The sequence below is a fragment of the Staurois parvus genome, unplaced genomic scaffold (assembly GCF_062004578.1).
Source record: "Staurois parvus isolate SC_StPar_1 unplaced genomic scaffold, SC_StPar_1.0 ptg001252l, whole genome shotgun sequence".
NCBI classification, from domain to species: Eukaryota; Metazoa; Chordata; class Amphibia; order Anura; family Ranidae; genus Staurois; species Staurois parvus.
This window is the reverse complement of record NW_028319048.1, coordinates 1017503-1029898: the sequence shown is the minus strand read 5'-3', so window position 1 is coordinate 1029898 and position 12396 is coordinate 1017503. Positions and strand designations below refer to the sequence as shown.

The window sequence follows — 12396 nt, the reverse complement described above, 5'->3', positions numbered from 1 at the left end:
ACGTCTGATCTCCCTCCATGTGATAAGGGTATCACGGATGAGTGGATTATATTTTAAGTGTGGTGGGAGTGAGTTAGGGTTTGAATGTAAAAGGGCTGCAAGATCGAAAGGATGGGCCATGGCAGATTCTATTTGCAGATTAGAATAGTTGGAGGATTTGGTCAGCCAATCTATACACACCCGTAAGATGCATGAGAGATTATATACTCTGATATTTGGAAGACCAACTCCCCCCTCACATCTAGGCAGATATAGCTTATGCAGGGCAATGCGTGACCGACGTCCTTTCCAAATAAATGTAGAGAGCGCTTTGTTTAGTCTAAGAATGTCCGTATGCTTAAGTAGTAGAGGGATGGTGTGAAGAGGGTATAACAATTTCGGGAAGCTCACCATCTTGAAGAGGTGGGCTCTCCCTACAAGTGACAGTGGTAACTCTTTTCATACCTCTAGTTCGCCTATAATTTTTTGAATTGTTGGTGAAAAATTGAGCGAGTAGAGAGAAGAGGCAAGTTTTCCAATTTTGATTCCTAAGTATGTAATATGATGAGGGGCAATTTTGAAATGAGAATTATTAGCCCATGAGGGAGTGCGTGCATGGAATAAGGGAAGGACTTCGCTTTTCGTGAAGTTAATACGAAGACCCGAACAGTGCCTGAAGGCTGTGAAAATATCCTGAATATAAGGCAGGTCATGAGTTGGGTTGGCAGTGAAAATTAAAATGTCATCAGCAAACAAGGCTAAACGTAGATCTTGTTGAGCTATTTGGACTCCGTGCAGCTGTGAGTGGAACAGAAGGAAGCGGGCCAAGGGTTCTAGGGCCAAATTGAAGAGCAAGGGGGATAAGGGGCACCCTTGTCTTGTTCCTTTATGCAGTTTAATAGGGGTAGATGTGCGTCCTGCAGCAACCACCTGTGCTGTAGGAGCTGAGTACATTTCTGCTCTTCTTAAGTCCCCCGCTGGAGCTCCTGGCTTCTTCCTGTTCAGTTCCCCCATAGTCAGCCACTTGCTATCGGTGCATTTGTGCAGGCTCTCTTCCGAGCCGTGCTCTGTGTGTCCTTTCATACATAAAGTGCAGCTGAGCTCTACTGCCCACTTTCTCCTCACAGGATGTAATTGAAATCAGCAGGAGCCAATAGCTCTCACTGATGACTCTGTCCATTGAGGAGGGAGCAAGAGGAGAGAGTCGCTGCCCTTTTGTAGTGGTTCAGGTAAGTATGGCCTGGGGGGGGAGCTGCATATAGAAAGTTTTTTTTTAACCTAATCCAGTGATTGTACCAACCAGAACCACTTTAATGTCTCTTTTTTATGTGCCTACAATACATTTAGAAAACAAATGTCAACATTTTCACTTATTGCAAATTAATAATTCCACATCTTGCTACTTACTAAATATAGCCTCCAAAGGTACTGGATAAACACACTTTATAGAGAGTTGTATAATACTTGATTATAGAGAAAAGCAATACAAAATTGGTAGGACGCCCTTCATCACCTTGTCAAAATTGTTTCTGAAATTCCTGCAGTTCTGCATAATGAGATAGTGGGTCCAAAAAAATTGGGATGAGTACAAAAAAAAAAAAACAGGAACTCCTATCAACCCTGGGAGTCTTATATACATTAACAAAGTATTCCAATGGGTTTGGGGGAGGGGAGCTTTGGTGGTCTCAGACAACAGTCAGAATCAGTGTAGGTGTAAGACACAGTGTCAACCTTTTACTCCAAAAATGATGCCAAGGATACTTAGATATTACTAGGTGAGTGGGCTAGGCAGGTGTCAGGAGCCTTGGGATGGATAGATAACAACAGCAATAGGCATAGGTGCATAAATAGTGTGAGGCATCAATTCCACAAATTGTACCAGATGACAATTAGTAAGCCAGTAGACTACAACAGTCCAAACTGACTGCCAGTAGCCAAAGGTGCAGAATGACAAGATGCAAGTGCCTTTTAGAGTATAGCACTGCAAAAAACTGTTCCTTTTTATAAAACAATTTAAAAAAAGAAACATTAACATTGGCCCGTGCTGCCCTCATTGTAGTCACCTACTTTAAATGGCTGTTTTTCTATCCTCTATTCTATCCCGCCACAACAATGTCTCCATACACCCCCTTCTCCCTCCACAACAATGGGGAGAGATGAACTCTGGGAGGGGCTTCCTTTCATACCAGAATGGAAAGAACATTTTGCAGCATCACAGCAAAAATATTGGCTCAATGGAGGTCACATGTCTCCTAGAAGACGTCTGGGAATCTGAACTGCCAAAAAACACACCAAAATATGGATTCATATTTACCTGAATTTAACAATATTCAAATTTTAGGAATGACTCTACTAGACAAGTCATAGGAGGGGAACTGCCAGAGTCAGAATTATTCATATACAGAATTATTCATATACACTGAGATGATAGAACTTACCAGTAAATCCCAATATTTGAACAGAAAGTGAAAATCTTCCCTGAGCATTCAGAGTCCAGGATCCTGCAGCCGGACTTTTTACCAAATGGGCATTTATATAACCAAGATCAAAGTAGTAATAATAGTAGTAGTAGTAATAGTAGTATTTGTCGTAGTAGTAATTATAATATGGATTTTTTTCAAATGTAAATGTGTTTCCTGAAATAATAAAAGATATAAGTAGATACAACTTAAATACATTTATACATTGAAATAGAGTCTAATAAATGCATTTTGTTGTCAAACATTCATAAGAGTAATATTCAAACAACATTAACGGTGCGTTTCAACCTGTTCATATGATCAATAGATACTGATGTTCTTGAAGAATCGATTTAGAAACATCTTTTTATTTAATGGGCACGTCTGCTGAACAAAATTTAGTTATATTTTTGGGGCCTCATCCCCTTCACCATTGTTCACTGGATCTGGTTTCAGCCTAGCACAATGTGGGTATCTCTTGAAAACCCTGATGAGCACTGAGTGTGACCCCAACACTCTTAATGGAGACAGTCTCCACATATTCTCCACATCTCCACTATCTCACTATTCCTCACGTCACTCCTTCAGTCTCCTCTCGCATTACTAACTTACTAACTGACATATCAGCTTGGATGTCACACGACTTAATCTCTCCCCCCCTCTAGTTGTCCTCCTCGATGACTTTTCTATCAAGATAAATAATACAACTATCAGTCCCATCCCTTACACCAGGGTACTAGGTGTAATCCTAGACTCTGACCTGTCCTTTTGGCTCAAATCCAGTCGCTGTCAAAAGCTTGTAGACTTCACCTCCACCATCTCTAAAATTTGCCCCTTTTGAAACTACTGAAACCACCAGCTACTCAATCACTCCCTTGTTATCTCTCGCCTTGACTATAGGAACTCCCTCCTCATAGGCCTGCCTCTCCTTAGGCTATCCCCTCTTCAGTCTATCATGAATGCTTATGCTAGAATCATCTACCTTATCAACCACTCCATTTCTGCTACCTCCCTCTGCCAGTCCCTCCACTAGCTTTCTGTTGCCCAGTGAATTAAACTCAAAATACTAACAACAACTTACAAAGCCATCTACAACTCTGCCCTGAGCTACATTCCCAATCTTGTCTCCAAATATCTCCCAACCATCCTCTTTACTCCTACTAAGACCTCCTGCTCTCATGCTCTCTTGTTTCCTCCTCCAATGCTCTTCTCCAGGACTTCTCCATAGCCTCTCTCATCCTCTGGAACACTCTACCTTTGTCTGTAAAGCTACTTTATCTCCTACTCTGGCTGCCTTTAGATGATCCCTGAAAACTCTTATCTTCAAGGAAGCCTATCCTGCTTCCACTTAATAACTGAACTTTTAAATCTTCCATCAGCTCATCCCCCACAGTTACTATATTTTGTTCCACAAGCCCCACCCTTTTAGATTGTAAGCTCTTATGAGCAGGATCCTCTTAACGCTCTTATATTTTATTGTCTTGTAACTGTAATGTCTTCCTTTATATTATAAAGTGCTGCACAAACTATTGGCACTATATAAGTCCTGAATAATAATAATAATAGGCATTATTATGATGTCATGGTTTAAAACTAACAACTACATAAACAATTACTGCAACTATGGTACCCAATGTGCATGAAATTCATATCCATCCTGCCAGGCACACAGCCAGTAGGAAGGATTTGGCACAAAAGCATGTAGAGGAACGTGTAGAATCTTCCTTGAGTCTACAGGCATCTATTTCAGTGAGCTTGTGTTCACCTTCGATGGGGTTTGCATCGCTGTAGAAGTCTGCCATAATGCAAAACCTGCTTAAAGCAGATCAAATGTAAGTCAGAAGAAGGTCAGATCCAGATCAAATGCAACAAACGCCATTAGGATGAACTGGATTCAGAGTCACTAATGCATTAACTCTATTCCCATCTCAGGTTCTGGTGATCCAAGAAGAAAAGAATTCCTGTATACTAAGTTTGGGTTGGACTTTTTAAACAATATGAAACCCGATGACTCCCAGGACACTTTGTCTGAATTTTGGCAGTAAGAATTGACTATACTTTTTTTGTAGAAATGGTGGACATCAGTTAAATGATGCAATATATACATTCAGACATTCTTACAGTCATGAACGTACCATTCGGATCAGTGAAACTAAGAGTGAATGCTTCCTCTCCTATGATCATTAAATGTGTTAAGGAAGTTGTAACATCAAACGTGTCAGTATATTTCTTAGTGACATTTTTGTTGACGTTCAGGATGCGCACAGATGAATTTAGAGGTTTAGACAACCATAGTTCCAATGAGCGAAACAACTGTCAAAAATAAGAGAGAAAGAAAACATATTATTTAAAAAAACACAAAAAATGTATCAAGGAATACATTTATGGACAAAAACCCTTTGCTACAGTTGAAACCTCCATTTATTTCCCATATACACCCAGATGTGGAAGACTACCTTTGTGCATCAAGGGCTAACGATACCATTGAGCTATGATAATTGGTGATTTGTCGTACAAGAATTTGTCCAGTGATCATTATTGAAATGGCTCTTGGTTAGGCCCAGCCTTATTGGTCCATATACTGACCTGGGAACCACCAAAGAGTCTTGGGTTGGGCGTCCCCACAATCTGGATGTTGTGTGACATGGACAATCTCTAAATCCCACAATGCGGCACTATGAGACTCCCACAGAACTTTGAGGGACTGAGATCATATAGATAAGAACATACACTATATTGCCAAAAGTATTGGGTCGCCTGCCTTTCCAAGCACATGAACTTTAATGTCGTCCCAGTCTTAGTCCGTAGGGTTCAATATTGAGTTGGCCCCGCCCTCTGTAGCTATAACAGCTTCAACTCTTCTGGGAAGGCTGTCAACAAGGTTTAGGAGGGTGTCTATGGGAATGTTTGACCATTCTTCCAGAAGTGCATTTGTGAGCTCAGGCACTGATGTTGGACAAGAAGGTCTGGCTCGCAGTCTCAGCTCAAATTCATTCTAAAGGTGTTCTATCGGGTTGAGGTCAGGACTCACTGGTGCACAATCATGTTGGAACAGGAAGGGACCATCCACAAAGTCTTCCCATAAAGTTGGGAGCATGAAATTTTCCAAAATCTCTTGCTATGCTGACACCTTAAGAGTTCCCTTCACTGGAACTAAAAGGGACCAAGTCCAACAGCTGAAAAACAACCCCACACCATGATCCCCATCCACCAAACTTTACACTTGGCACAATGCAGTCAGGTAAGTACCGTTCTTCTGGCCACCGCCAAACCCAGACATGTCCATCAGATTGCCAGACAGAGAAGTGTGATTGGTTACTCCAGAGAGCATGTCTCCACTGCTCTAGAGTCCAGTGGCGGCGTGCTTTACACAACGGCATCCAACGCTTTGCATTGCACTTGGTGATGGAAGGCTTGGATACAGCTGCTCGCCCATGGAAACCCATTCCATGAAGCTCTCTACGCACTGTTGTTGGGCTCATCTGAAGGCCACACAAAGTTTGGAGGTCTTTAGCTATTGACTCTGCAAACAGTTGGCGACTTCTGTGCACTGTGCGCTTCAGCATGCGCTGATCCCGCCCTGTCATGTGATGTGGCCTACCACTTGGTGGCTGAGTGGCTGTTGTTCCCAGTTGCTTCCACTTTGTTATATTACTACTAACAGTTGAGCGTGGAATATTTAGTAGTAAGGCAATGTCACGGATGGACTTAATGCCACCTATCACAGGACCACACTTGAATTCACTGAGCTCCTGAGAGCGACCCATTATTTCACCAATGTTTGTAGAAGCAGTCTGCATGCCTAGGGGCTTGATTGTATACACCTGTGTCCATGGAGGGGATTGGATCACCTGAATTACATGATTTGGAGGGTGGGGCCAATACTTTTGGCAATATAGTGTATCAGTTCTCCAGCCTTGTCTCTTATTGTTTGAGAGAAAAACATCAGGATCACTCCCTCTAAAATGCCGGCTTCTGTAAGATCTGTTGAATTTATTATATGGCCGGTGTTACATTTGTTGGCACCTTTTACTTTGTAAAATTCAGTGTTTTGAAAATCAAAATCAACACAGATTTTCAGGGGTCCCCTCATGCAGGACTATTGGCTTCTATTGCACATTTATCAGAATTCCAGTCAGTATTTTCATCTACAATTCCTCATGTTTAGATCACTGTTGCTCTCCATAACCAGATGCAGACACCGGCCCCTTTACTTCTATTTCCCACAACTCTCTGGGTTCCTGGACATGCCCAATAATGATAAGTTTCTCTGATGTCCTCCAATGGCAGCTCAGAGAGGCCACACATGATGGGGCAGTAGTAGCTAAGCAAGTGATCTGCAGCCGGGTAAAAGGCCCTCAGAATGGGTGTGAGGGCGGCAGGGGAGAAGTCTCATAGCTCACAGCTTCTTCAGAAAACTCAGCTATCATGGGCAGCCCTTCCCCCATTGCTACCAATGCACTCAAGTTCCAGTGGGGTGGCCCTTTGTTACTGGTCTATGCAGCCTCATATTACCTTGATTGAGCCACAGAGACATTTCTGTGAAGAATCCATGTATGGGTAGCTTTTTTAACCACTTCTTGACTGCACTATAGCTGAATTATGGCTACATCATGGTCGTCCAGTTCTGGGAGGGCGCCATATGACATCCTCCCAGAACACGCCTGACCCCCCCCCCCCCCTCCCGGACGCATCCAGCGGTGAAAACCCAGTGCTCTCTGGACACAGCTGATTATGTGACATGGTGAAGGACCAATTACAGCAGCCTTTTACTATGTGATCAGCTGTGTCCAATCAAAGCTGATCACCATGTAAATGCACTTGCCGATTATTTGCAGTACTTTCCTCACACTGTTACAGCGTGAGGAAAGTACTGCCGATACCCAGCAACTGTAAAAGGGTTAATCTACACTGATAATCAGGGCACTGGTTATTACTGCAACCCCAAAAGTTTCCATCAGCACCCAGCAGTGCTGCCAATCTGTGCCTGTCAGTGCCGCCAGTCATTGCTGCCAGTCAATGTCACCTATTAGTGCCATCAGTCGGTGCCGCCAGTCAATGCAGCCTATCAGTGCCCTCCAGTGCTGCCTATTAGTGCCCATCAGTGCCACATATCAGTGCAGCCTCATCAGCACCTTCTCAACAATGTCCACCAGTGCTGCCTCATCAGTGCAGCCTATCAGTACCCATAAGTGCTACCTATCAGTGCCTCCTCATCAGTGCCCATCAGTGCTGCCTATCAGTACCTATCAGTGAACAAGGAATATTATCTGTTAGCAAAATGTTATAATAAAAAAAATGAAAAACCTTTTTTCCAACATATTTGGTCTTTTTTCACATGTTTAGCAAAAAATAAAACACCCAGTGGTGATTAAATACCACCAAAAAGAAGGCTCTATAGTATTTGTGTGAGAAATAATAAAAATATCATATGTGTACAGTGTTGCATGACCGCACAATTGTCAATCCAAATTGGCCTGGGCAGGAAGGGGGTGACAGTGCCCGGGAGGCAGGAAGGGGGTGACAGTGCCCAGTAGGCAGGAAGGGGGTAGAAGTGTCCGGTAGGCAGGAAGGGGGTAGAAGTGTCCTGTAGGCAGGAAGGGGGTAGAAGTGCCCGGTAGGCAGGAAGGGGGTAGAAGTGTCCTGTAGGCAGGAAAGGGGTAGAAGTGTCCTGTAGGCAGGAAGGGGGTAGAAGTGTCCGGTAGGCAGGAAGGGGGTAGAAGTGTCCTGTAGGCAGGAAGGGGGGAGAAGTGCCCGGTAGGCAGGAAGGGGGTAGAAGTTCCCTGTAGGCAGGAAGGGGGTAGAAGTGCCCTGTAGGCAGGAAGGGGGTAGAAGTTCCCTGTAGGCAGGAAGGGGGTAGAAGTTCCCTGTAGGCAGGAAGGGGGTAGAAGTGCCCTGTAGGCAGGAAGGGGGTAGAAGTGCCCGGTAGGCAGGAAGGGGGTAGAAGTTCCCTGTAGGCAGGAAGGGGGTAGAAGTGCCCGGTAGGCAGGAAGGGGGTAGAAGTGCCCGGTAGGCAGGGAGGGGGTAGAAGTGCTCGGTAGGCAGGAAGGGGGTAGAAGTGCCCGGTAGGCAGGAAGGGGGTAGAAGTGCCTGGGAGGGAGGAAGGGGGTGACAGTGCCAGGTAGGCATACGGTTAGTATGTTTTGTATTAGTCTGAAGTGTATTCATGCGTTTTACATCCTGACTCTGGTTTGCATTATTGTTTCCAACTTGGGATGAGCTTCTGGTTCAGTTTAAACTCCGATTCACACTGAATTCTGGCTGTTCGGAAGGTTCAGCAAACAGCTGAGTGAAATGAATGTTCGGTCATGTTGAACCTCCGGATGCAGAGAAAAGCAGTACATTTAGTAATACCTCTGCACAACCAGTGATGTATCTCCACCTGGTCCATTCAGCTGTCAGCTTGGGATTCCCAGCTGACATCATGTGAACAAAGGGGCGAGGAAAGAGTGAAAAAACTGTGGTGAGTCCCCCTCCCAAAATTCATACCAGACCTGGCAGGGATTTTAAGGGGGAATACAGTATAAGTAAAATAAAAACAAAAAAAGGATCATCCCCACAATCTGATTAAGACCCTTTGATAGATGAAGGGAGTTCCGGGCCACATTTTTGCAAATAAAGTAGTCAGAAGCAGTCATTTAGGGGCAATTTGATGGCTTTTTTTTTGTAAATGTCAATGTCAGGGATGCGGGTGTGACCAGAAGTGTGTGGACTGACACAGGGAAACGTAGGCTTCAGATATGATAAATAATATATCAAAGAGGAGAAGTCAGCAGAGGTCAGGATCAGGCAGGGTCGGCAACAAGTCAGGCAGAAACAGGAACAGGAATGCAGGTTACAAGATACAGGGGCCCATGGAAAAACACATACCAAGGCACAGACTGCAGGTCTGGCCATCCCTTAAATACACCTGCAATCAGCCCCAGGTGATGGCTAATTGCCGAAGTGAACCTCTGGTTGTTGAGAGCACCCGCTGGCCAGCCCTGGTACTGCAGCCCACAAGGCAGGTGAGTCCCACCACTATTGGCAAGTCCATTCCTGACAGTCAATTTTTCTATAGAAGGTTGTATACATAATACATAAATATCACCTCACAGGCAGGCTAAGGACACCCACCAGGCATGATATTTAGAGGAATTTTGCATTTTTAATGTTATCCCTAAGGCACATTAAAATTGCTGCTATCCACCAGATTCAATTTTGTAGAATCCCTCTTTACTTTGGTACATGTTCCAAAAGGCCATGATGCCCCCCCCCCCCCCCCCACACACACACACATGTAATTTTATTAAGCATTTCTTGCCTATTAGTTTGAAAACGACCAATATTGTTGACTCCTATTGGCTTCAGTTGTGTTTGGATCTGGCACTTAACCTTTGATTAAATTTGCAAGCTTACCCCTTTACACCTATTTTACAAGTTGCAATTACTCCGTGTCTGGTCACTCAGGTGATTGCCTGTTCTGTGAAAGAACCTCAGACATGAAATATGAACAAAGCATATCCCTCTATAGTGTGTAGTTGTCTCAATTAAGAGCACCGAGTGTCATTTCTGTCTGCTGCTTTGTTCCTCTGCTATCAGAAAACTTCTGACAAGTTTTCCTAACACCAGGAGAAAAATGATGACAGGGGAGGGAGCTCTGGCAGATTGACACCCTCAGCTCTGTTTCTGTGTTCTGTGTGGAGGGGTGTGTGTCTCTTCTCACCAATCAGCTCTCAGACCTTTCCTCACTGAGCTCTGCAGTGTGTGATTTCATATCTCCACCCCCTGTTTTCTGAACTCTCAGACAATCTGTAAAATTCAGCACTTTGAACAGATATAGATAAGAGAAGACTGCAGATAATCAGGTACAACATATGTAGTAGAATCTGTTTAATCTCTGTGTATCACCTGAGGCCAGTCACTTCACTGGGTATATGGGAGGGTTTACAACCACATTAAAATGTCTATTGGTAAATTAGACAATTACTAGTTTCACTGTCCTCTAATACAGAATAAAATACATGCTGTTGTGGTATATGTGACATGTAAACTATTGGCCAAGAAAGGACACATTTCCTAGCAATGGACCCAGACTTGTCAGCATAGTGTCAATGAGAGCAAACAATAGCCTGAGCTTTGTTTTTTTTTTTTGTGTGAGGTGCTCCCTCAAAGGGTCTGATACGTATTTTGAGGGCTCTATGGTATTTTTTTCATTCTTGCTGAAGGATGTACTACAGCAAAAATGACAGTAAAATGACAGGTAAAAAAAAGTACACAAACCTCTCTTAAGGACCCCCAAAATGCATAGGAGAACCTCGGAGGGGTCTGTGTGTTTTTCTAAACAAAATATCTGTAAATTATAAAATCTACCAATAATTTTGAAACCTTTTTCCTTTGTAAATGTCAGTACTGCTGCAGTGCTTTCTATACATCACAGAGACGCCCCCTTACAGGCAGGATTAGGACACCCCCCAGCATGTTATTAAAAACATTTTTACAGTTTCATTTCAAGCATTTAAAAAATCACTGCTGCCCACCAAATTAATTTTTAAAATTTTTTTTTTTTCACATTGGCACATGTTCACAATGGCAGTGCCACCCCAATGCTATTATTGCCTATTAGTCCATAAAATGGGCATTTTTAATTTGACAGATTCTGCTTCCATTAATTTCAATGGGGTTCAGGTTCAGCATGTAAACTTCTTTAAAGTTCACCGAATCCCTGCTGAACTGAACCCATGGCAGTTCAGATCATTGTGATCTACAGATGTATAGTATACAGTATATTTGGAATTGAATCTCATACATAAAGTGTCCACCACAAAAATGTATTTGCCTTCTGTACTGTATCTTTCCTATGATACTAATATGATTCTTACCTTATAAATATCAGTAAAACCCATATTAATCCATTCTCCATAACTACGAGATGAAATGTCATGAAATACATCAACCTGGGAAGCACTCTTCATACAATACCACCATGGGTACCAAAGAAAATAAACCTGTAGAGAGAAATAAAATGTTTATCTATGGATCAGAGATACGTAGACGATGTATGACTTTACATGGAAGACTCTTACTTGGGACTTCTTTTCCTCCAGCAATGTATGAACCTCAGACAGGAGCTGAGCATCATTGTAATCTGCCATGGAGCCAGTTGTATGAACCCAAATGATGGACTCAGCGGGGGTGATGGTAAAAGTAATTATTAGCAGTGTCATCCCAATAGTTTCTTGTTATACTTTGTAAAAAAACACTCTTGTCATCGGTGATAGTTTCATTGGTTTCTGAAAGAAAAAAATAATATTTTATTGAAAAGTAGAAGTAGACTAATGGTAACATAAGACATAGTAAGAGAACAAAACTGCCTACCAAAGTCCTGATATTCTCAGCTTAGCAATGTCAGTTAGTTAAAATCAGCTCTGCTCAGAAAAAAAACAAACATATACAGAGCCCAATTATACCTATTTTCAGGCTAGATCACTTTTCCCTGACTTCCAAATATCACCGAGTGATCTGATTGGCCCAAACAAGGAGTGGAATGTTGTACATATCATATTCTTAGCCAGCAGTTCATACCCTGCGCCTTATTGCTGCACTCTGTATGCTGTGCTTTATGTTGTACTCTGTATGCCGTGCTTTATGTTGTACTCGTGACTGCTGTACTCTGTATGCCGTGCTTTATGTTGTACTCATGACTGCTGTACTCTGTATGCTGTGCTTTATGTTGTACTCGTGACTGCTGTACTCTGTATGCTGTGCTTTATGTTGTACTCATGACTGCTGTACTCTGTATGCTGTGCTTTATGTTGTACTCGTGACTGCTGTGCTCTGTATGCTGTGCTTTATGTTGTACTCGTGACTGCTGTACTCTGTATGCCGTGCTTTATGTTGTACTCGTGACTGCTGTACTCTATGCTGTGCTTTATGTTGTACTCGTGACTGCTGTACTCTGTATGCCGTGCTTTATGTT

General features: G+C 43.0%; 1 protein-coding gene across 1 annotated transcript in view; it reads right to left on the bottom strand.

Annotated features, from left to right (window-relative positions):
- The window catches only part of LOC149437844 (uromodulin-like), a 39594-nt gene extending 28022 nt beyond the window's left edge, over positions 1–11572 (bottom strand). Inside the window, exons 1-4 of the mRNA XM_089660545.1 lie at positions 11504–11572; positions 11300–11425; positions 4574–4751; positions 2418–2615 (exon numbers count right to left, since the gene is read on the bottom strand). Of these exons, the coding sequence (XP_089516671.1) occupies positions 2418–2615; positions 4574–4751; positions 11300–11425; positions 11504–11572 (571 nt within the window). The remainder of the gene's footprint in view (positions 1–2417; positions 2616–4573; positions 4752–11299; positions 11426–11503) is intronic.
- Positions 11573–12396: the final 824 nt, after the last annotated feature.